The sequence below is a fragment of the Phycodurus eques genome, chromosome 16 (genome assembly GCF_024500275.1).
Source record: "Phycodurus eques isolate BA_2022a chromosome 16, UOR_Pequ_1.1, whole genome shotgun sequence".
NCBI classification, from domain to species: domain Eukaryota; kingdom Metazoa; phylum Chordata; class Actinopteri; order Syngnathiformes; family Syngnathidae; genus Phycodurus; species Phycodurus eques.
In genome coordinates, this window is record NC_084540.1 from 1,117,520 (window position 1) to 1,142,348 (window position 24,829).

General features: G+C 41.3%; 1 protein-coding gene across 10 annotated transcripts in view; it reads right to left on the reverse strand.

The window, feature by feature from the left end:
- Window positions 1-24,829, reverse strand: part of LOC133414588 (thyroid hormone receptor alpha) — a 69,296-nt gene that overhangs the window by 28,700 nt on the left and 15,767 nt on the right. For 8 of the 10 annotated variants that reach the window (XM_061700055.1, XM_061700059.1, XM_061700048.1 and 5 more), the window contains 3 exons: window positions 16,285-17,330; window positions 9,569-9,783; window positions 3,428-3,651 (listed from right to left, as the gene is read on the reverse strand). In XM_061700055.1, coding sequence (XP_061556039.1) covers window positions 3,428-3,483 — 56 coding nt within the window. In that variant the 5' untranslated portion in view covers window positions 3,484-3,651; window positions 9,569-9,783; window positions 16,285-17,330. Of the gene's footprint in view, window positions 1-3,427; window positions 3,652-9,568; window positions 9,784-16,284; window positions 17,331-19,857; window positions 19,925-24,829 lie in introns of those variants that run through there. The other 2 variants (XM_061700051.1, XM_061700053.1) reach the window with 2 other exon arrangements.

Sequence of the window (24,829 nt, forward strand, 5' to 3'; positions counted from 1 at the left end):
TGTCATACCGAGAAACTGCAATAGGTTGCCCGAGGTTATTACAGCATCAAAATCTGATCCAACTCAACACACAGCAATTAATATCTAAACCATGAAACTCTCTTAGGGCTCTCTTAGGGCTGGACGCACCTTTGTTGCCAGCAGTTTAGACATTTAACGGCTGTGCATTATTGAGTTCTTTTGTAAATTTACACTTCTATACAAGATGTACACTGATTCATTTACATTGTGTGTCATTTCCTCAGTATTGTCCCGTGAAAAGATCAAATATTTACAAAAATGTGAGGGGTATACTCATTGTAGACACTCGATGAGTATAACAACACAAATTCGTCTCGCCGCAGGGAAACACCCTTATGCAACTGGCCCACACACGCAGTTTACTGAGCCGTCTGCAGAGTTCCAATAACCTCCTCAGGTACATGCTATTTTTACAACGAGCTACATCAAACTGTAGTTACACAGTTGTAGCCATGGTGATAAATGACTGACTGTCTTTTTAGCCCGAGGTGAGATCTGGTTGTGTTCTACGTGCCCCCAAAAAAGTGTGCTCTCGAGCTGACAGACAACTATGAATTCAATGTAAACTCCAGGTTGCCCTGGTTGGATATAATATGGAGTGTTCTTGTTGCACTGCTATACATACATTACGAAATTTCATCGAGCAAATGCAGGTCCGGTTCCTGGCCAATTAATGACCCCGCACCCATGGTCTCCGGTGCCTGTTCCAAGTCTGGATACAGGGGAGTAATTAATGAAAAATCTGTATTATAACCACTTGGACAGTTGTAATAACTGTGTGTGTTTCTAAACGTTTAGTGTTAGTAGGGGAGTACCCACGCTACGAAAGTTAGCCAAGCCAGCACAAGTTAGCATTTGTCACTTTACCTCCACTTAGATTTGTTGGACTGAATGTCTCTAGACAGAAATAGTCGAACTTGCAAAAGGTAGATACTTTACTTTGTTTTATGTGGCATGTGCATTTAATGTGAAGTGGGTTAGATGGGCCTCAGGCTAGATCACCGTTTGGTCTGTTTCTGTTTAATTGTTAAAACCATTGACATTTTTCTTTTTTTTTTTTTTTAAATAAAGGCATTCAAGGTTTCATTCATTGGAGAAGCAAACCAGTCAATCAACCATCCGAAATTTGGCAAACAATCTTGGGGCAAAAAAATAAACCAAAACAATCATGAAGTTGCGTTGTGTTGAAATGAGGCCAGGATGATTTCAGAGCAGCAACCAGAAACCCTGTGGCGTTCACACGAACACGTAACATAATACAAACTCCAAATCAAATTAAGTTGGGAAATTGTGTAAAAGGTAGATAAAAACAGAATACAATGATTTGCAAATCATTTTCAACTTACATTCAATGGAATACACTACAAAGACAAGATATTTAATGTTCAAACTGATTCCTTGCAATTGCATGTTGAGACACGTTGGTCTTAATTTGTTTGACTCTTTCCTCATGCAGTTGCTCACAAAGTGGTGAACCTCAGCCCATCCTTGCTTGTGAACGGAGCTTTTCGGGGATGCTCCTTTTATACCCAATCATGACACTCACCTCTTTCCAATGAACCTGTTCACCTGTGGAAAGTTCCAAACAGGTTTAGTTTGAGCATTCCTCTACTTTGGTTGCCCCTGTCCCAGCTTTTTGGGAACGTGTTGCAAGAATCCAAATTAAAATGAGAGAATATTTGCACAAAAACAAAGTTTATCAGTTTGAACATTAAATATCGTACCTTGTCTTAGAAGTGTATTCAACTGAATACGTGTTGAAAAGGAGTTGCAAATCATTGTACTCTGTTTCTATTTACATGATACACACTGTGCCAACTTCATTGGAATTGGGGTTTGTAAAATGTTCTGATCTATCAGCATCACGGTATTGTATAAATGAAGGTAAAGGCATCAATATACACTGTACTGTTTCACAGCACCACTCGAATTTGATCTGTATCTGTGAGCGAAACACCCTACAGTATAGTAGCTAAACAACCACGTTCTCAGATAATATACAATAAATTATTATTAACAGTGTTTCCAACTCAGAAGTAAGACTGAGTTATGTATGTACTAGACTATGAATTTGTACATACAGTAATATAATAACTTTGAATCCTTAGCGACTGTCTATCATGATGAAACATTAACTGAGTAAAAGGGCACTGAAAGCAATGTCCACTGTACTCAAAGACCCGATAGGCTTCTAATTCTAAAGTAACTGAATCAGTCAGTCAAAAATCAACAAGTGCAAATCCAATCTACCAATAATGCCTAGCCATTGTGACCAAATCATTATTCCTCTCTAATATCCAAGAAAATAAAGAGCAGTTCTCCTTATTCTGGTTTATGTTCTAGAATCTTCTGGTCGCTTCTGAACTCAGTCAATGAATTTGTTAAATGAAGCATCGAGGGCAGCATGTGCGTGTGTGAGTGCACACGTGCAGGAGGAGAGACAGAAAGCACAGATGGCAGTGTGACAGTGTTTACTGCCTTTCAGTTTGCCTCCCAAAAATACACACACTGTCGTTCAAACCATTACCTGTTTATACATACGTCAAATTCTGCAACAGGTTCTATAATTATGTTCTGTCTTGTTAAACTGATACAGAAAAATATTTGAAACAATAGAAAATAACTCATATTTTCATATGTTCCGGCACATCAACGGTTAATCTCTGCTCTCCTGTGATGTTTACATCCCAGATTTGATAGGCACACAATCACACACGCATGCATGCACAAAAAGCAACAGTGCATACTGTATACTCACTCAGTGGACACTTTCATCCTGTGCACCTGCACAATCTAATGAGATTCAATACATGAGCTGTATCACCTGCCTCCGAAAAAAAAACTACATACATACTGTACGTATAAACCGGTAAAACAAACAAACAAAAACTACAATGTTCGGTTTTGATTGACACAGTAACAGTCAGGTTATCAACCATCCATCCATCCATCCATCCATCCATCCATTTTCAACACCGCTTATCCTGGTTAGGGTCGCGGGACGCTGGAGCCTATCCCAGCTGACTTCGGGCCAAAGGCGGACTACACCCTGAACTGGTCGCCAGTCAGTCACAGGGCACGTATAGATACGGACAACCATTCGCACTCACATTCACACCGTCACTGAGTGCGAACTGAACCCACGCTGCCCGCACCAAAGTCAGGCGAGTGTACCACTACACTATCAGTGACCTATGGTTATCAACCAATGTTTATTATTTGACTTTTATTATTTGCTGGTAGTGGTGTAGAAGTGCAGTGGATCCTTGCTCTGAGAGGCTTCTAAAATGTTGGTGTTCTTTCCTTGGAATACATTAAATTGTGCACTGTGGGGGTGTACCTAATGTTGTGATCACTGAGTGTACGTTTCACACACACACACACACACACACACAATCTGCCTCACCCTTTCTCATCTTTCTCTGATGAGTCGTTATTCTGCTTCTTGGACTCTGGCTCCATCCGGCCTCAGTCCCATCCAGCAGCCAATGACAGGACAATGAGGCTGACACAGCCCTTGCTGCTCAGGATTTGCCGGCAGACCCTTCAATAGGCAACCACATGGGAATGGTTGCAGTCATTGGTAGGGAGGAGCGTGGTTGGCACAACAACAGCTGAGGCCAAATAAACCTGGAAAAGGAAAGAGAGGAAGAAATGGTGATATCAAGAACTGTACAATCAAATGGTGCAGTGAATTATATACATAACACAACGTAATCCATAAATGTTATCAGTCCAGTTGGTGAATCAGATCACACATCTGAAGCAGGACTTAATTCAGAGGATTTTATTTTTCCCTGCTGTTGGGCCGACCATATGAAAACATTGTTAAGATAACATTTCTAGTTTAAAAAAATAATAGTAAAAGATGTATTTGAATCTATTGCAAAGTTATCTTTAAGTGATACATACAAAACAGTACAAAATCCTGACCACATAACGACTAAATATAACAGTAACGTATCTTAGTTCGTAAAAGCACTGCTCACAAATGTGAACAGTACCATCAGCACTCATGTTAACATAACACAACATGCAGTCCAGGGTTGCCATGGTAATGACTGAGACCCTGTTCTTGTCGGAACTAGAAAAGTGAGATGAAAATAAATGAACATCCGTGAATGAATGAACAGCATTCGTGTCCTGTAAATTCTGTATGTTTGAAAATACAATAACCATAACATTATGTAATGATATATATAACATATTGTGGATGTGTGTCAATTTGTGACAATTTTTTAATTGTATCTTTATTGTATCATTAACCAGTGTGTGTGTTATCTGCTCCGGGCCAAAGAGCAAACTCAAATGAACTGCTGATTAAACGGCAAAACATCTGGCAGTGTAAAGTGTTGGTTGAATTTTCTTCTTTTGTTCATGTTTTAAAATTATTATTTGTTGTTTCTGTTGAACCTTGAAGCACCCCCAAATCACATGGTACACAAATCAAGCTACATTATGATTGAAGTCAGTATCAAAATGGGTGGAGATACAAAGCAGTCCAAGTAGACAAATCCGACATGCCATGTCATTGTTGAGACTCTTCCGGGGATAAAAAGCTAAATTTCAGATTGGAAGCCACTAAAAGTTCATTATATAAGAACTGGCTAAAGAGTGAGTCTCCCTGGAGATCCTGGGTTGTTGTGGTGTATATCAGTAAAGGTGACAACAAACGCTTGAGTGTCCTACTTAAACTGAACTGGATAAAAAAAATACATTTGCTTCCTTTATTTCACTTGGAGTTGTGAGGAAATGACATATTTTGGGGGAATTCTGAATTTAATATTGAAATGTTATAACTCGCCCTCGGCATGGTACAGTTAAAATATACAGTATACATTATAATTGAATGAAATCAAATAACGTGGAGGAAAATTCATGGATGGATGGATGATGCAGAATAAAAATAATTACTAAAAGTGCAACTGCCTTATGATTATGATCCATTGTATCAGTTAATGTTAATAAAATATATCTATCTATCTCTATAGAGGAAATATATAACAATTAAACATGATCTAGTAAAAACATTTACCAGTTCCTATCTGACTACAATGGTGAAGTTAAAGCTCTTTCAAGCTTATTAGTTAATTTTTAAAAAATTACAATTCCACACAATACTTAAATAGTCGCCAACTGAATCTGCACTGAATTCATCCATCCATTTTCTGAGCCGCTTGTCCTCACGCGGGTCGCGGGCGTGCCGGAGCCTATCCCAGCTGTCATCGGGCAGGAGGCGGGGTACACCCTGAACTGGTTGCCAGCCAATCGCAGGGCACATACAAACAAACAACCATTCGCACTCACAGTCACGCCTACGGGCAATTTAGAGTCTCCAATTAATGCATGTTTTTGGGATGCGGGAGGAAACCGGAGTGCCCGGAGAAAACCCACGCAGGCACGGGGAGAACATGCAAACGCCACACAGGCGGGGCCGGGGATTGAACCCGGGTCCTCAGAACTGTGAGGCTGACGCTCTAACCAGTCGTCCACTCTGCACTGAATTGCTATGTAAAAAGTCATCCATCCATCCAGGACTCCAAGATGGTGAGAAATAAGATTCTCTGGTCTGATGAGACCAAGATAAAACGTTTTGGGCTTATTTCTAAGCGGTATGCGTGGGAAAAAAACAGGTACTGCTCATCACCTGTCCAATACAGTCCCAACAGTGAAGCATGGTGGTGGCAGCATCATGCTGTGGGGGTGTTTTTCAGCTGCAGGGACAGGACGACCGGTTGCAATCGAAGGAAAGATGACTGCAGCCAAGTACAGGGATATCCTGGACTAAAACCTTCTCCAGAGTGCTCAGGACCTCAGACTGGGCCGAAGGGTCACCTTCTAACAAGTCAATGACCCTAAGCACACAGCTAAAATAACGAAGGAGTGGCTTCAGAACAACTCCGTGACTGTTCTTCAATGGCCCGGCCAGAGCCCTGACTTAAACCCAATTGAGCATCTCTGTTAAGACCTGAAAATGGCTGTCCACCAACGTTCACCATCTAACCTGACAGAACTAGAGAGGATCTCCAAGGAGGAATGGCAGAGGATCTCTAAATCCAGGTGTGAAACACTTGTTGCATCATTCCCAAAAAGACTCATGGCTGTATTAGTTCAAAAGGGTGCTTCGACTAAATACTGAGCAAAGGGTCTGAATACTTAAGGTTGTGTAATATTTCAGTTTTTCTTTTGTAATACATTTGCAAAAATGTCAACAATTCTGTTTTTCTCTGTCATTATGGGGTGCTGTGTGTACATTAATAAGGAAAAAAAACAAATGATTTGAGCAAATGGCTGCAATATAACAAAGAGTGAAAATTTTAGGGGGGTCGTACCCACTGTATGTGCGGTAGCTGAGCTCGCCACATGGATGATCACGAGTCACCACTGAAGTCGGGTGTTCGAGAGCTTAATTTCACTAAAGTAAACATTTTTTTAATCTCCCTGCCTCTCCTCGTTTACAATACGTGACAACGATGCCTCATCCTTCAATGAACGTGTTGAGTAAACATAAACCTCAGGGCTAAATCATAAACCGAATGAAGAAAAAATAGTATAATTCTGTGAAAAAGAACTGAACGATTTGCTGAACAAATCTTTTCAACAAACTGATTCAAGTGATTCAGTACACTTAAAAGAACTGCTGTGTCCAACAAATGTTGCCTGTATAGTGTTCCCACTATAAATTCCCAAGGAAGCATTGGGGTGTCAAATAGTATCTTACACGCACCACCGCAACGAAACGCGGCGCCATCATGGCTTGTATTAGCGCAATTAGCGCTGCCTTGGGATTCCCTCTCTGCTTCTCCACATTAGTAAAATGAGGGGAAAAAGTGTGCATGCCCATGAATGGGACACACGCGGAACGAACCCAAAGAGTGAACCCGAACTGTTTTGACGGTTTTCAAAAACCGTTCCATCACTAATGTATTCTGATAATTTTTTAGGAGGTCACCTTTTTTTAAATAAAACAAATATCTACCAATATGTGTATAGTTGCTGGAGTAAGTGCAAAAACATGTAATATCTGAGTCATCCAATTTAATCCCAAAGCAACAGAACTCATTAACTCCGCATGTTTCAAATGCCAAAGGAAAACAGCTGTGATTGTCACGCATACTGTGGATACAAGGAACTAAACATTTGGAAAAAATAGAATGAGTCAAAGAACGCTGACTTTAATTGTTTTCAATGGAGCAAGAATAATAATATACAAGGTCTACCAAAAAGGTTCCAGCTACAGACTCTCTTTTCAATGAGGGCCAGATGATTAATTTTACAAATTCTAAAGCAATCATGTGGCGTCTGCGTCATTCAGTCAGCGAGAAGAGGCGTCAGTTGAAGAAAGACAACTTGAAGCTGCTTCACCATGACAACGCGCTTGCTCACAATGCCCTGAGCTTCTGACAGTTCCTGGGTGGGAAGAACATCGCCATGCTGGAGCAACCTCCCTCCTCCCCTGACTTGGCCTGAGTGCAAGAAGGTATGACAGAGAAGGCTAGGAAAAGTCGTTAGACTCCAAGAAGATTAATTTGAAGGGGAAAACCTGTAGTTTGGGACTGAAATATAACTTTTGTGATATCAGTCCTGGAACCTATCTTGCTATATCCATTTTATTGTCCTTTTTCTGCAGCCACCAATTCCAGTTTGCTCCTCTCTCCCCCATCCATATCCCATTTTCTTTCTCCACTGCCCAACTAGTGTGAAACTTGCCATTGCTATAATTCTGCTATGGTTGTCTTCACATCATCTCTCTCCTTATGTTAAGGTGTTACAATGACTGCACTCTCTCTCAGATGGCCACGTTATTCATTCAGCTGAGGCTACAGCCCTGCTGCTGCGTAATGGACACTGCAGCTGCTAAGAACTGGACAGTCCAGCGTTGGGCAAATACAAGGCTAACCCTATGAAATTGATTTGTCTGACTTTCTTGTATGTAAAGGGCAAAATGTATTCTCACTCTGCACCATCATACAGACAAGGTATAAGAAACTCAAGGTGGAATCCTGAAGGCAGAAATTATAGTCGACAGGTGGTTAACACCCCCATGCGGTTCTTTGCATATTGAGAGGTGACAGTGAAACAGTGAAATTGGTGAAGTTAAAAACATTCATGTTGTTCAATGAAATACACGATTCTTGAGTACAAATCAGATTGGAGTACAGACACTGTAATCCCTTTTCCACAGCGTATTCAGGTAGGGTTCTACAAACCCCAATTCCAATGAAGTTGGGACGTTGTATAAAACAAAACAAAAAAACAGAATACCATGTTTTGCAAATCCTTTTCAACCTATATTCAATTGAATACACTACAAATAAAATATATTTAACGTTCATCCATCCTATGAAAATAAATGTGAGCTGGGCGGTGGCCGTAGGCGGGAACCTTGGCAATCCGATCCCCGTCTACAAAAGCTGGTTCTTGGGACGTGGAATGTCACCTCTCTGGCAGGGAAGGCGCCTGCGCTGGTGTGTAAGGTCGAGAAGTTCCGACTAGATATAGTCGGGCTCGCCTCCACACACGGCTTGGGCTCTAGTACCAGTCCTCTTGAGAGGGGTTGGACTCTCTTCCACTCTGGAGTTGCCCACGGTGAGAGGCGCAGAGCAGGTGTGGGTTTACATATTGCCCCCCGGCTCGGCGCCTGTATGTTGGGGTTCACCCCGGTGGACAAGAGGGTAGCCTCCCTCCGCCTTTGGCCTTTAAATCTCCATTCTTTTCTCACTTGTGAACGAGACCCCAAAATATTTGAATTCCTCCATTTGGAGCAGGATATCATTTCCGACCTGGAGAGGGCACTCTACCCTTCTCCAACTGAGTACCATGGTCTCAGATTTGGAGGAGGTGATTCTCAGCCCAACCGCTTCACATTTGGCTACAAACCGCTCCCGTGAGAGTTGAAGATTGAGGCTTTTTAAGCCGACAGAAACATATCATCTGCAAAAAGCAGCGATGCAATACTGAAGTCACCAAACCGGACCCCCTCAATGCCACGGCCGGACCTAGAAATTCAGTGATTATGAATCTGCTCGACCAATGAACAACCAGCAGTGGGTTAAGTCACTCATACTGTATCACGTTGGCAAGCTTGAAACACTGACTGTCCACGTCCTGCATGTAGTACCTTGTTGCTAAAAGTTGTAGCGAGTTGTCTCTGTACCGTGCAATGTAAAAGGGACATTTTTGGGACCTCAGTAGTATGATGTGGGTCATAGTAAAGAGTGAAGACTGCTACAGACAATGGTCAGTGACATTGATGTATTCATTGGTGATTGCTGTTGCAACGCACCTTACTGATTAAACTGCATGTGCACAAATACACAAACACAATCTGGCAGCATGACTGCAGCCACAGTCCCCAGACAGACAGTGGATGACTCATCTAATGGCCCAGTTATACGTGTTATACATACGTACCTATGTGTACCACATTCACTCGCACACGCACACGCACACAAACACTCACCACAAGGTAATGGGATTTTATCCCATTACCTTACCTAGTTTGTCCCTGGTGTACTTTTTGCAACAGAAAAACTGGGTCACTTACTCATGTATGTGTCCAGATAGATGAGACAAACATCATAGAGTCATCTTGTCCTTCCCTGTTTGGCATGTTCTAAGCACAATAGGACTTGTGAGTGAGAGAGCCCCCTCCCATCTTTTCATCCCGAGCCAAAAGTCTTATTGGTTGATGCAGTTTCCTATACATCACAGCATTTCCAAGCCACAGGTGGTGGGGGAGACTGTGTGTTGCCATGCCAACTGGAATAGAGGACAAGAATATGTTATGGTGCTATAATGTGAGGAGACTATCAATGATGGAATGTATTATATGTGAATGACAGACGGTGGTCACAAATGTTTTGTTCCTTATGTTCTCGCAAAAATTATCTCTTTCCTAATACATAACAACATGTCATATAATAGTCTATAGAGTTCTGTTTCCCGACTTAAAAAAAAACAACAACAAAAAAACGCTGTGCTTACAAAACAAAGTCTATGTTCACATTGCGGGTCAATTCTGATTTATTGGCCCAATGTGACATGCATCAGATTTTTTTTTTCATGTCGATGTGAACGGTACAATTAAGATTCTTTCAAATGTGACCCAGGATATGGATATCAATCAGATATGTATCTGAGTGTAGTATGGACGCTCAAGGCGCTCTCATCCAACATATACGTCATCAAAAGGCAAAAACTGTCACAATTGTTCGGCAAAACAGACACGTGCGACAAGCAATGATGGACGAAGGAGCAGAAAACAGTCACAGGTAGGGGTGGGCAATTACAGTGGGTACGGAAAGTATTCAGACCCCTTAAATTGTTCACTCATTTGTTATATTGCAGCCATTTACTAAAATCATTTAAGTTCATTTTTTTCTACATTAATGTACACACAGCACCCCATATTGACAGAAAAAACGGAATCGTTGAAATTTCTGCAGATTTATTAAAAAAGAAAAGCTGAAATATTGTAAAGCCATAAGTATTCAGACCCTTTGTGCTCAGTATTTAGTAGAAGCCCCCTTTTGAGCTAATACAGCAACAGCAAAGTCTCTTTGGGAATGATGCAACAAGTTTTTCACACCTGGATTTGGGGATCCTCTGTCATTCCTCCTTGCAGATCCTCTCCAGTTCTTTGAGGTTGGATGGTGAAGGTTGGTGGAAAGCCATGTTCAGGTCTCTCCAGAGATGCTCAATTGGGTTTAAGTCAGGGCTCTGGCCGGGCCATTGAAGAACAGTCACGGAGTTGTTCTGAAGCCACTCCTTCGTTATTTTAGCTGTGTGCTTAGGGTTGTTGACTTGTTAGAAGGTGACCCTTCGGCCCAGTCTGAGGTCCTGAGCACTCTGGTGAAGGTTTTAGTCCAGGATATCCCTGTACTTGGCTGCAGTCATCTTTCCTTCGATTGCAACCGGTCGTCCTGTCCCTGCAGCTGAAAAACACCCCCACAGCATGATGGTGCCACCACCATGCTTCACTGTTGGGACTGTATTGGACAGGTGATGAGCAGTGCATGTTTTTTTTCCCACGCATACCGCTTAGAAATAAGCCCAAAAAGTTTTATCTTGGTTTCATCAGACCATCCATCCATCCATTTTCTGAGCCGCTTCTCCTCACTCGGGCATGCTGGAGCCTATCCCAGCTGTCATCAGGCAGGAGGCGGGGTACACCCTGAACTGGTTGCCAGCCAATCGCAGGGCACATACAAAGAGACAACCATTCACACTCACAGTCACACCTATGGGCAATTTAGAGTCGCCAATTTATGCATGTTTTTTGGGATGTGGGAGGAAACCGGAGTGCCCGGAGAAAACCCACGCAGGCACGGGGAGAACATGCAAACTCCACACAGTCGGGGCCGGGGATTGAACCCGGGTCCTCAGAACTGTGAGGCTGACGCGCTAACCAGTCGGCCACCGTGCCGCCGGTTTCATCAGACCAGAGAATCTTATTTCTCACCATCTTGGAGTCCTTCAGGTGTTTTTTTTTTTTGCAAACTCCATGCGGGATTTCATGCGTCTTGCACTGAAGAGAGGCTTCCGTCGGGCCACTCTGCCATAAAGCCCCGACTGGTGGAGGGCTGCAGTGATGGTTGACTTTCTAGAACTTTCTCCCATCTCCTGACTGCATCTCTGGAGCTCAGCCACAGTGGGTTCTTCTTTACCTCTCTCACCAAGGCTCTTCTCCCCCAATTACTCAGTTTGGCCGGATGCCCAGCGTTCTGGTCGGTTTCTGGTCGTCCCAAACGTCTTCCGTTTAAGGATTATGGAGGCCGCTGTGCTCTTAGGAACCTTCGGTGCAGCAGAAATGTTTTTGTAACCTTGGCCAGATCTGTGCCTTGCCACAATTCTGTCTCTGAGCTCTTCGGGCAGTTCCTTCTGGAGAATGAATGGTGTGTTCCTCCAAGCGATGTGGATTTCAGATTATTTGTGCATTGATTGAATGAAATCCTTTCCTGTTCATGTAGCTAAATTATTTATCTCATCGTGCTTCAATTGATATGTGGGTAAAATCTATGGCTGCAATATGTTTGGGAGACCCTTCTTTAATTTCGGCTTGTTGATGATGTCTGGATGGCAACTGGATGTAAACTGCGGCCAGGGAAATAATTGCACATGGGCATTTTACGACTTAGTGTCGATTGAGAAATTCCGCACGACTCCAATCTCCGGTTGAAATGTGCCGGTGACCACAAATCCCAGTGACGTCAGGAGCTGGATGTGCACTCGGATGGCTTTGGTGACCCTCTTAGTGCGTTCTATTTGTAGTTTCACTGTTCTACCTCAAGGGTTTGTGTGTACGCGTGGTCAAAACTTTGTGCAGATATACGCACGTTCCCACGCATACACCCTAGTTCAGGGTTGTCAAACTCATTTTAGTTCGCGCGCACATTCACCCCAATTAGATCTCAAGCGGGCCCGACCACAATATTTGTATCTTAAAAATCCATAAAGAACAACTATTAAATAATTTCCCCATTGTTTTGGTGCAACAATTACAAGTACTTTGGGAAAATATTCACATTTATTCATTATCTTGTTGCAAATTTTGTTGCAAATCATATGAGCGGTCTGAAACTTTTAACCAAAAATTATTTCAACAGTATTATCAAACAGTGAGCGTGCGTCATTCAGTTATGCATTGTTTGTATATGTATACATTAAAATGTAAGTTGTGGCAGTGCATGTGGGGGGGGGGGGCGGGGGGGGACAAAAAGGTTCCAACTAACCAACCTCTTTTGAAGTTAAGCTTTTGACTGAATTGTTGTCATATTCAATGCCTTAAAAAATGTCTACAGGAGGTATTTATTTACACAGATTGTAGTGTGAACATGACACGCCATTTTATATTAGTGTGCTCCTGAAACCTGGCATCGTTTGGCCTTCACAAGTGCATCAATGTCATTTAAGTGTTGTCAGTGCACCCTCCAGTGGACAAAATTTGCTCCAAAAGTTACTTTTATTGAAAAATAGCAGTGAATGTGTTCTCCATCCCCAGAAGCCGGATTGGACCCCCTGGCAAGCCAGTTCTGGCCAGCGGACTGTATGTGCCCTCGTTGATAAATCCCATATTTTGCGTGGAAATGCTTGTACACACTGGGCGTACGCATGCTTGATAATTGAGGCACTGAAAGTGGTGGAAATCACAAAGAGTGAAAATTAATAAAATAATGTAAAATACATAACATGTAGGGTTGGGCATCGAGAATCGAGAACCGATTGGAACCAGGACTAACGTTCCGGTTCTCCCGGAACCGTTCAAATTTAAAAATTTTGGTTCCCAGTTTCGATGCAGAGTCTTCCAGCCGTGAAGAAGTAGTGGCGAAAAGCATGTGTATGTGTAGCATCTGACGCGCTACGAGCCTCAGCCTAAAACGCGCCCCTCTTCAGTGAAGTCAACTCTCAGTCACTGGGGTGAGTGAAACAATAAAATACGTCTCTGCCAACATTGAGAGAGCCAACAAGGTAAACGGTTGCTTGCACTTTTGCACTGATGGTTTTTAGCGTTTATTTTAGTCTTCAAACCAACGTAAGCTTCCTGGTCACTCCTTGACCTGATGGTCCACCACCTCGCCTTGGATATCCTTCCCAGAGCCAACCCGCAATAAACCATTCTAAAATCTACTCCCTCCGCCTCAGTCTGGTTTTGGGTCCATTCCAATTCCCATACGACTTCGAATCATGACATTAGGTCCTGAATACATGAAAGAAATGCTAATGAAATGTAAACTCAGTAGGGCTCTGAGCTCTGCAGACTCAAGTCAAATAGTGGGGCACAGAATCCAAAGCAAACACGGTGAAGCAGCATTTAGCTGTTATGCTGCACACAAATGGAATAAGTTGCCAACAGAAGTGACGTCCGCCCCAATTGTGAATGTTTTTATATCCAGGTTAAAAACTCTTCTTTATTCTCATGCTTTTTAGATTTTAGAGCATTTCCACATTAAAATGATCTTTCATTGGATTGGAGGGAGTGAACAGAAGTGGCGATACAGATAACATTTCACTTTTTTTAACGGTTTATATCAAGAGTCTTTTACAATTTCCAGACCATGGACCCCCAAACTGATGGAGAGCTGGAGTGTGGATCCCCTAATTACAGTAATTTATTGTGTATAATGCACACCGATGTATAATACGCACCGCCAAAGTTGTCCTAAAAATTCTGGAAAACCCTTCTACCTACCGTATTTTCACGATCATAAGGCGCACTTAAAAGGACAGGGCGCCTTATAATGTGGCGCGTCTTATGTGTGCACCGAGTTCCAAAATCTATAAATGTTGTTGTGTGATGAGCGCTCCGCTTGACTGACTGGGAGCATTTCCTGCCGACACGCTGCTTATACAGAGGAAAAACAGACGTGGCTGAGGACAGCATGCGGACGTAAAGGGGGAAGGGTGCGCGTGAAGGAGGACGCTAAAGGCACGCCCCCAGTAGGTACATAGCGCCGGTCAAGCCAGCCTCCATTCGTAAAGTGGCACTATGTTTCATTTTGTTTTGTTTAAAAAAAACAACTAAATTGTCTCCAGTTTCTGGGAGAAACGACCGAATTTAGTAAAACCTACCTATATTGTACTGCTGATTAAAAAAGAAGGGAAAGAGATAAATTCAAACTTTTCTTCCTTGTGAAAGAAGGGACTCTTATTCTTTTATTTGATAGATTCAGTGTACATATAATTCCAGAACACAATATTATGTGGGTCTTGAAAAAAAGTTGAAATGCTCTAAAATGTATTTTAAGTCTATCTAATATACTTTTGGTGTTTCATTACAAATCTAAGTTTTGTATTAGATCTCGATGGTAATACTGGAAATAAACTTAAATTTTAATCTCTTGTGTCATATTAATTTCTTGACGTCAAACCCAAATGTGCCCAGTCTACAAGAAAATATAAATCGGCCTGGCTATTCTATTACTATATATATATATATATATATATATATATATATATATATATACATATATACAGTATATATTTTTTTACCCATCTGGAGAAGAAGTAGCTATGATTGGTGAATCAGCTGTGCACAGCTTGGGCTTGGATTTCATGCTAAATCACAACATGAGCTGTGAAGTGCTGCTATTTTGGACTCATTATTACAAACCCAATCCAGTGAAATTGGGAAATTGTGTAAAACATAAATAAAAACAAAATACAATGATTTCCAAATCCTTTTCAACCTATAGTCAATTGAATGCACAACAAAGAAAATATATTCAATGTTCAAACTGATAAACTTTATTATCCATCATCCAGCCAGCCATTCAGTCTCAATACTGCTTCTCTTGTTCAGGGTCACGGGGCACTGGAGCCTATTCCAGCTGACTTTGGGCGAAAGGCGGACTACACCCTGAACTGGTCGCCAGTCAGTCGCAGGGCACATATAGACACGGACAACCATCCGCCCTCACATTCACACGGTGGCGTTTCTGAGTTTTGTTGATATACTGTATGGCTTTTGCCTTTTGGTAGAGTTTTAACATGAATTTGTAGCTGTAGCGACAAACAGTGTTACCGGACAATGATTTGTTGAGTGTTCTTGAGCCCACGTGGCAATATCCTTTACATAATGATGCCATTGCTTTTAATGCAGAGCCGCCTGAGGGATCACAGGTCACGGGCATTGAATGTTAGTTTTTGGCATTGCCTCTTTACCTGTAGAGATTTCTCCAGGCTTTCTGAATCTTCTGATGATATTTTGGAACGTAGATGATGAAATTCCACCCAATTATACAATGAGAAATGTTATCGTGAACAACGGAGCCTTTCCAGGATGCTCTTTTTATGTCCAATCATGACACTTGGCTGTTTCCAATTACCCTGTTCACCTGTGGAAAGTTCCAAACAGGTGCTTTTTCGAGCATTCCTCAACTTGTTTTGCCCCTGTTCTAGCTTTTTTGGAACGTGTTGCAGGTATCAAATTGGAACATTAGAAATCATGTCTTTGTAGTGTATTCAATTGAATATAGGTTGAAAATGATTTGAAAATCATTGTATTCTGTTTTTATTTCTGTTTTACACAACATCCCAACTTCATTGGAATTGGAGTTTGTATATTTTCTACGCTGTGTCAATTAAATCAGAAATACCAGTCTGTGATATGCATAAACAAAATAATGGAAAGAACTGCTCACAATATTCGAAGTAATTATTCATCCCCACAATGTTACAATAAATGATGTATACTGTCTGTGGAGCAAGTTTGTTTAAAAGAATGACAATTGAAGCAGAAAAATGAGAAAATACAAAACTCACCGATGCATTCCTCTCTTTTGTCTTAAGGCATCTTTTCTTTAGTTCTTTTGTGGTACATGGGAGGGATCTTCTCAGTCTTGATTTGTCAATTAATTTAGTGCTTTAAGTTCTATCTTCCAAGAATTCTGCATTCTTTGTGTCCTGCTCAGCACTTCTCTGGAGGCTTCAATGGATGAGAGGAAGCTCAAATGGAATGAAACTTCACCTTCTCCGAAGGCCTCTTGGACAATAGCTTATCTGGGCTTCCACATAAACGTTGAGGCTTATATGTAATGAGACTAATTGAGAAGCAAATGGAGATCAGCGTTGTAGAGTCCAAAATGATTCTCAGGCCACAGTTGCTATATCCCAGTCTCTAAGGCAAATGAACGATGCTGAAATTGGTGGTCCATTGGGTAATTTGAAGCACCAGTGTTCTGGATGATGTCGCGAGTTCCCTTCTCTGAGTGTGTCGACAATTTGTCAACTGAGGTATATTATTGGACAGGTGTACAGCAGCCTCTCCAGCAAGATTTTCCTTTTTTTTTTTTCACGAAACACTAATCAATTTTAGACGATGGGCAGATCCAAGTACGAGGTCCAGAGTCATTGCTGGTTGTAACAACTGCAGGAAGAAGAGTTTGAGAGGCAATCCAGGTTGTCACGGTAATGGCAGTAAGGGGTCAGAGGTGTGGATTTGCTGTGTTCTGGTCACTGAGTTGGCTATTTTAATGGAAGAGGTAGGTAATTGAGTATCCCCGAGGTATTTTTATAAATGTTGCACAAAGAAAAATACAGGAACTGATATTATAGATAATTGTTTCGATCCTTTTGTATTTCTACAGGAGGTATAAAGCAGATGTTTCTTCTGATTCGATGGAGAAGAGGATGGTAGGAGATAAATCTGTCAAAATATTCTTAAATCTTGTATGATGTAAAAAATAATGCTGGTGGTTTTTACTGCAACGAATAGTGTCAGCCTGAGCGCAATCAAAGGAAGTCAGTGTGCACCAATTCTTTCTGTTGTTGTCCTAACTTGTACAGGGAGGATTCTTCAGTCGTTCCACCTACAAAGAAGACAAACCAGAAACAAATTGGAATATGACCACAGTTAAAAAACGAGGGTGAAAATGTGGTTTTAGAATGACAAGGACCCTTTTTGCAATGAAAACCAACATTTTCCAAAAATAATGGATTGTTGTAACTAAATAAATAAATAAATACATTTAACATTAACATTGTTAAGTCTTTATCAATTTAGATATACATTGTCTACAACCCAAATTACAATGAAGTTGGCACGTTGTGTTAAACATAAATAAAAACAGAATACAATGATTTGCAAATCATGTTCGACCTATATTTAATTGAATACACTACAAAGACAAGCTATTTAATGTTCAAACTGATACACTTTATTGTTTCGAGCAAATAATCATGCACTTAGAATTTTATGGCTGTAACACGTTCCAATAAAGCTGGGACAGGTGGGAAAAAAGACTGAGAAAGTGGAGGAGTGCTCATCAAACACCTGTTTGGAACATCCCACAGGTGAACAGGCTCATTGGGAACAGGTGGGTGCCGTGATTGCTTCCCTGAATTGCTCATTCATTTACAAGCCAAGATGGGGCGAGGTTCACCTCTTTGTGAACAAGTGCGTGAGAAAATAGTCCAACAGTTTAAGGACAATGTTCCTCAACGTACAATTGCAAGGAATTTAGGGATTTCATCATCTATGGTCCATAATATCATCAAAAGGTTCAGAGAATCTGGAGAAATCCCTTCCTATAAGAGACGAGGCCAAAAACCAACATTGAATGCCCGTGACCTTCGATCCCTCAGGCGGCACTGCATCAAAACCGACATCAATGTGTAAAGGATATCACCACATGGGCTCAGGAACACTTCAGAAAACCAATGTCGGTAAATACAGTTTGGCGCTACATCCGTAAGTGCAACTTGAAACTCTACTATGCAAAGCAAAAGCCATTTATCAACAACAACCAGAAACGCCGCCGGCGTCTAAGATGGACTGATGCAAAGTGGAAAACTGTTCTGTGGTTCAACGAGTCCACATTTCAAATTGTTTTTGGAAAATTGTGGACGTCGTGTCCTCCATGCCAAAGAGGAAAAGAACCATCCGGACTGTAATGGACGCAAAGTTCAAAAGCCGACTGAACGCCGCCCTGGCTCATCTAAGATGGACTGATGCAAAGTGGAAAACTGTTCTGTGGTCCAACGAGTCCACATTTCAAATTGTTTTTGGAAAATTGTGGACGTCGTGTCCTCCATGTCAAAGAGGAAAAGAACCATCCGGACTGTAATGGACGCAAAGTTCAAAAGCCAGCATCTGTGATGGTATGGGGCTGTGTTAGTGCCAATGGCATAGGTAACTTACACATCTGTGAAGGCACCATTAATGCTGAAAGGTACATAGAGGTTTTGGAGAAACCAAAACCTCTATGTACCGCTATGCTGCCATCCAAGCAACGTCTTTTCCATGGACGCCCCTGCTTACTTCAGTAAGACAATGCCGAACCACATTCTGCACGTGTTACAAAAGCGTGGCTTCGTAGTAAAAGAGCTGCCGCTGTACATCGAGCAAGAATGGGAAAGAATTCCACCTACAAAGCCTCAACAATGAGTGTCTTCAGTTCCCAAACGTTTATTGAATGTTGTTAAAAGAAAAGGTGATGTAACACAGTGGTAAACGTGACCCTGTCCCAGCTTTCTTGGAGCGTGTTGCAGCCATAAAATTCTAAGTTAATGATTATTTGCTAAAAACAATAAGGTTCATCAGTTTGAACATGAAATATCTTGTCTTTGTAGTGTATTCAATTAAATATAGGTTGAACATGATTTGCAAATCATTGCATTCTGTTTTTATTTATGTTTAACACCATGTCCCAACTTCATTGGAATTCGGGTTGTACCTTTATTGTGAGTTGTGTGTTGTGTTTAGTAGTTAAAGTTGTTGCATATATCTTTAGGCTTAAGGGTGAGAGGTCCCTCACTTACATCTTGGTGTAAAGCAACTGAAAGACAGCCATCAGTAAAGTGAAGCTTGGGTCTGACAAAAGCAGTGAAAGCAATAAAGCCACTATCGTCTGACTGATTATTGCGAGCTTTAACCACTAAATTAGCAGCCCAATTCAAGGTGTTCAATCAAAAAACTGTTGCCTCAAATCATTTGAAGTGACTTAGGAATTCATTTAAATTGTTTACAAGTGACACACAAAAATGGTTATGGTGTTCCCTTTACAATTGTGAAGTGCAATTTACTTTTGTACGTACAAAGCGACAGAAAAAAACAGTTACCGCTGATATACATAAAATGTCGACACACCCTTGTAAAATGCCAGGTTTCCATGACATATGTGAACAAGATCAATGGACCTCATTTACTTTCCACTTTCATACTTTTCAAGAACAACATTTTTTTAACCAATCCACAAACATACTTTTGCTTACATATGTCAATAAGTATAATACTGATAGGCACATTCACCCAAAAGTCATTCTTATAGTGGTCACATTATATTATATATGTGTAAAGACATCCATCCATCCATTTTCATCAGCACTTATCCTCACTAGGGTCGCGGGCTGCTGGAGTCCATCCCAGCTATCTTCGGGCGAGAGGCGGGGTACATCCTGAACCGGTCGCCTGCCAATCGCAGGGCACATAGAAACAAACTATCATTCGCGCTCACATTCATACCTAAGGGCAATTTAGAGTTTACAATTAACCTACCATCCATGTTTTTGGGATGTGGGAGGAAATCGGAGTACCCGGAGAAAACTGTGAGGGCAGATGTGTTAACCAGTAGGTCACCGTGCCGGCTGTGTAAAGACATGTACATTTTTATGATGTTATTTTTTTCATCACAAAAAACTAGCATTTTAGAGGGGTGTATTAATATTTCATGTCCAATATAGAGATTGGATATTAGACATTGGTGACTAATTGAAGACCTAAACACCACGACGCATTGTGACTAATCGGTTAAATTTATTTTCTCCCCAAGAGAGGTTGTTTATTAGTGTATATTTTTTTTAATATAGGCCAAAATGAGCAAAAAAATCAGACTATTCTTTACAAGACAGTTTACCAGCAACACCTTAAGTAATGTTATGCTTTAAATGACCACAAGTGGCGCACGATAACTGGAAAAGTTGAAGCTAATCTGATGGTGATATATTGCATTTTGAGCTGTGCCAAGAGAATGTGTAGGATCTATAGAGAAAACAATTCTTTGGCTACTTTATTCTTAAGCAACCATGAAGGTGTTCATAGATGAAGGCTTTGCCAAGCGACAGAAACCTGTCGGGTTACTGTAACCCCTGCTCATCAAAGCTTCAGCATAAAATTAAGCCTCTAAAACCAACTCGATACAGAACCATCTTGTCCACAAAAGCAGTGTTATAGTGTGCATCTTCTGAAACAATAAAACCAGCCATATTCATTCTGCATGCAAATTAACTACTGGTAGGAAAATCCACTACAAATGACACACACATCTGTGCTATCTGTACTTTGGTTGTGCCAGTTACACAAGACACACACTAAAAAAAATAGATGCTTTTTACCCTGTCCCTTAAATGTATCAGAATCGAGAATCGTTTGGAACCGGAATCGAAATGAGGAAGCAGAATTGGAACCGGAATTGTTCAAACTGAAACAAAACCCAATCCTATTGAAAATACCACACTGTCAAACATTTTGTGTGTTCGTGTGTGTGTGCATGGGTGTGGGTGTGTGCGTGCGTGCATGCGCGTGTGTGTCTGTTTCGTTCTTTGTTTCAGAAGCTGCTTTCAGTAATTCTGAGCACCCTATCAATGTGATAATGTTGTACAGCAAATATTGCGAGATAAGCAGTGGCACAAAAAATGACAAAAAGCCAAATTTTCTCTATCTCTTAGTTACACACTTTTGAGCCTCGCACACTCGGTGGCACAATAAGATTTAATGAGCCGTAAATGTCACTTTCCACTCGAAACAGGCTTGACATGAATAGAATATTAATCATTTTCTGTGAATATATACTGTATAAACAGTATATTACTGTATATGTAAGTTTTTTTTCAACAGATCATTGAGGATTTGAGTGACCCGACTTATTGAATGCCAGACTCACGGCAAACATTCCCCAGAAGAATGTTTGAAAATTCAACACAGACATGCTTAACCTTTCATGAGACTTAACGGGGATAGGTAAAATCTTCCATAAAGGTTGAGAATGAAAATATTATTGGAAGAAGCCTGCTTTTTTCAATTGTATTTTAAATGAGTACAGTAAAGGAAAGTAAACAGATTTTAGTAGGAAATATTTTTTTTCCCTTGGTGTGACTCTTGTAACGAGTAGCGCATTGAATGAGCATTTTACTTTGTATGTGATAATCAGACTGCTCACAAATATGACAACTATACTTTTTATTGAGGGGAAGCATTACAAACGCCGTCATAAGAACTGATTTGATTTTCTGTTCATTTGATTTCATCATTGCTCTTCAAGTGACTTTCAATTTTGTGCTGTTACTGTAAATATCTGAAGACAATATATGATATATTAGTCCAGACGAGTGGTTAGCACATCTGCGTCAAAGTTCTGAAGTTGGGGGTTCTAATCCGAGCTCCGGCCTTCATGTGTGGAGTTGCATGTTCTCCCCCGTGCTTGCGTGGGTTTTCTCCAGGTACTCCAGCTTCCTCCCACATTACAAAAACATGCATGTTAGGTTCATTGAAGATTGTATATTGTCCTTACATGTAAATGTGAGTGTGAATGGTTGTTTGTCTAGAAGTGCCCTGCGACTGGCTGGCGACCAGTTCAGGGTGTAACCTGGCTCTCGGCCAAAGTCAGTTCGGATCGGTTACAGCTCGCACGGGACCCGAGTGAGGATCAGTCATATAGAAATGGGATGGATGGATGTATCCATTTTAGTTATGTCCCTCTCAAATTCAATAATAGATAAATCAGTGTTTATTCCCTAAAAGATCAAATGGCAAAATCCAGGTAATACCAGCGAGCTAATGCTAAGCGCGAATGCTAACCGTTACACAAAGGCTGAGATTTTTGTAACAAATTCTGTGCAGTTTATACCATACATTCAGTACCAATATATGGAGTTTAAAGAGTCCTGATAAAAAAGAGTCCAGTCCTGATAAATCAGAATAAATTAGAAGTTAAAAAATGTGTTTTTTGTACAACCGTAGTGGGGCTGTCACTATCGACTATTTTTAGAATCGATTATCCTACAGATATTTCCTCGAGTAGTCGAGTAATCGACGCCCCCCCCCAACACACACACACACACGAATACAAACTGTATTCTAATTCTGTGCAGACTAAAGAACACAACATACTGTTGCAGCTTTAAAAGTGAAATCAATAGTATCTTCTATAACTATATATAGTGTATATATCGAGTATATAATTCTATATGGTGTCCCTACTCAAACATTGGATGTCTATAATATAGATATGTCAATATTTGCTCAATGAAGTGACTGCATACAGACAGAAACGGGTCCAGCATGTTTCACAGCGCAGCGCAGACTTCTTGTATCACCATCTATACGACCTGAGAGGATGCTTATACAACTTGAGGACAAATACTGTATATGAGATTTAGATTGAACTGCTTGACATACATAGATGTACAAGTATATGCCAGATAATACCGTGAATAAAAGTACACAGTGTAAAATAATATACAGTAAAATGATACTGTACTCCAGTTTGCATTGTTTATACAGTATGCGGTGTAGTACTACTCCACTCACACATGCATATACACTCACGGCCCTTTTGTCATACTTAGAGCACAGTATGGGCGACCTTGAGGGCTGCAAGCTGTCCCAGCAGCTGAGCCAAAATCAGAACATTGAAGTAGACAGTTGGTGGCTGTTTGATCGACATTTACGTGAGGGGGAGAGATACAAGGGCAAAAGTATGAATCAATCTGAGAAAAAAATATCTACAAATAGAGAGTTTAACTTTAGAGGGTTCCAGTTTATTTTCAGAAAAAAAAGTCCGTGTTCCAAATCTGCATTTGCAAACATACATATGCCAGTTTTTAGTTGGTATCATGTGTTTGGCCAGCAAAAAATAGAAAGTGTCATGACCGGTGCCCTGCAGTCGTATTTGTTGGAGCCTGGTGGCGCTTTGCAGCCCTCTCGCCCTCGCTCTCTTCACAGTCATCAGCACCATCTCGGCCGCACACCTGTCATCGATCAGCCCTCATCATCACCTGCATAAAAGCCTGCCAGAACCCGGAAACTTTCACCGGAGTATTAACGCACTCTTGCGGTACCACGGCTCCGCAGTCTCCACGTAAGGTCACTCAATTCCTCGTGTCCTCTCTGACCTCTGTGTCTCTCCTTGTCCTCAGTGTTCCCTCCGTGTCCCTCACAGCCACGACATCAAGCCAGCCGCCTGCCCTCGCCACCTCCTGCCACACCTTCCATGCCTCAACAACCCGCCAGCATATCTCAAGGACCATCTCCATTCCCCGGACGGCCAGCTCTTGGAAGGGTTCTGGTCATCCCAAATGTCTTCCGTTTAAGGATTATGGAGGCCACTGTGCTCTTAGGAACCTTAGGTGCAGCAGAAATGTTTTTGTAACCTTGGCCAGATCTGTACCTTGCCACAATTCTGTCTCTGAGCTCTTCAGGCAGTTCCTTTGACCTCATGAGTGTCATTTTCTCTGACATGCACTGCGAGCTGTAAGGTCTTATATAGACAGGGGTGTGGCTTTCCTAATGAAGTCCAATCAGCATAATCAAACACAGCTGGACTCCATGAAGGTGTAGAACCATCTCAAGGATGATCAGAAGAAATGGACAGCACCTGAGTTCAATATATGAGTGTCACAGCAAAGGGTCTGCATACTTCTGGCTGTGTGATATTTCAGTTTTTCTTTTTTAATAAATCTGCAAAAACTTCCAACAATTCCGTTTCTTTTCTGTCAATATGGGGTGCTGTGTGTACATTCATGAAGAAAAAAGAAAAATATTTATTTATATTATTTTAGCAGGTGACTGCATTATAACAAAGAGTGAAAATGTTAAGCGGGTCTGAATACTTTTCGTACCCACTGTATATGGGACTTGACCCTTACTCCAAAGACCATTTCTTTACAGATGAGCAACTGCTGCTTGAGTAACTTACTTTTTCAGGAGGGGGAGTGTTTATTAACTAGCGCACGAGCTGCCAATATTAATATCGTAACTCCCCTACATCTGCCTGAACAAAACCAACGCTTTCTCACATTTGGTCATCATACAATCAAGGCAAAGCCTACACTGACCACAACCTGACGATGAGTTCAGTACATGGGCACTTGTTAGCTGGAGTCTGGCGCTTCAACTCATTCATGCAGGATGGCCCAATGGCGAGATAAAGTAGATGAAAGACCAAAAACAATGAGTGTGGTGGTGGTTTTGGGGTATGCTCAGATGGAAACAAAGCTTCACTTGTCTCACTGTATTATCTAGGCCTCATTCCAGATTAGCCAAGCCTACCCAGTGTTAATCAATGTTTCCCTAAATGAGGCCTGAACCACG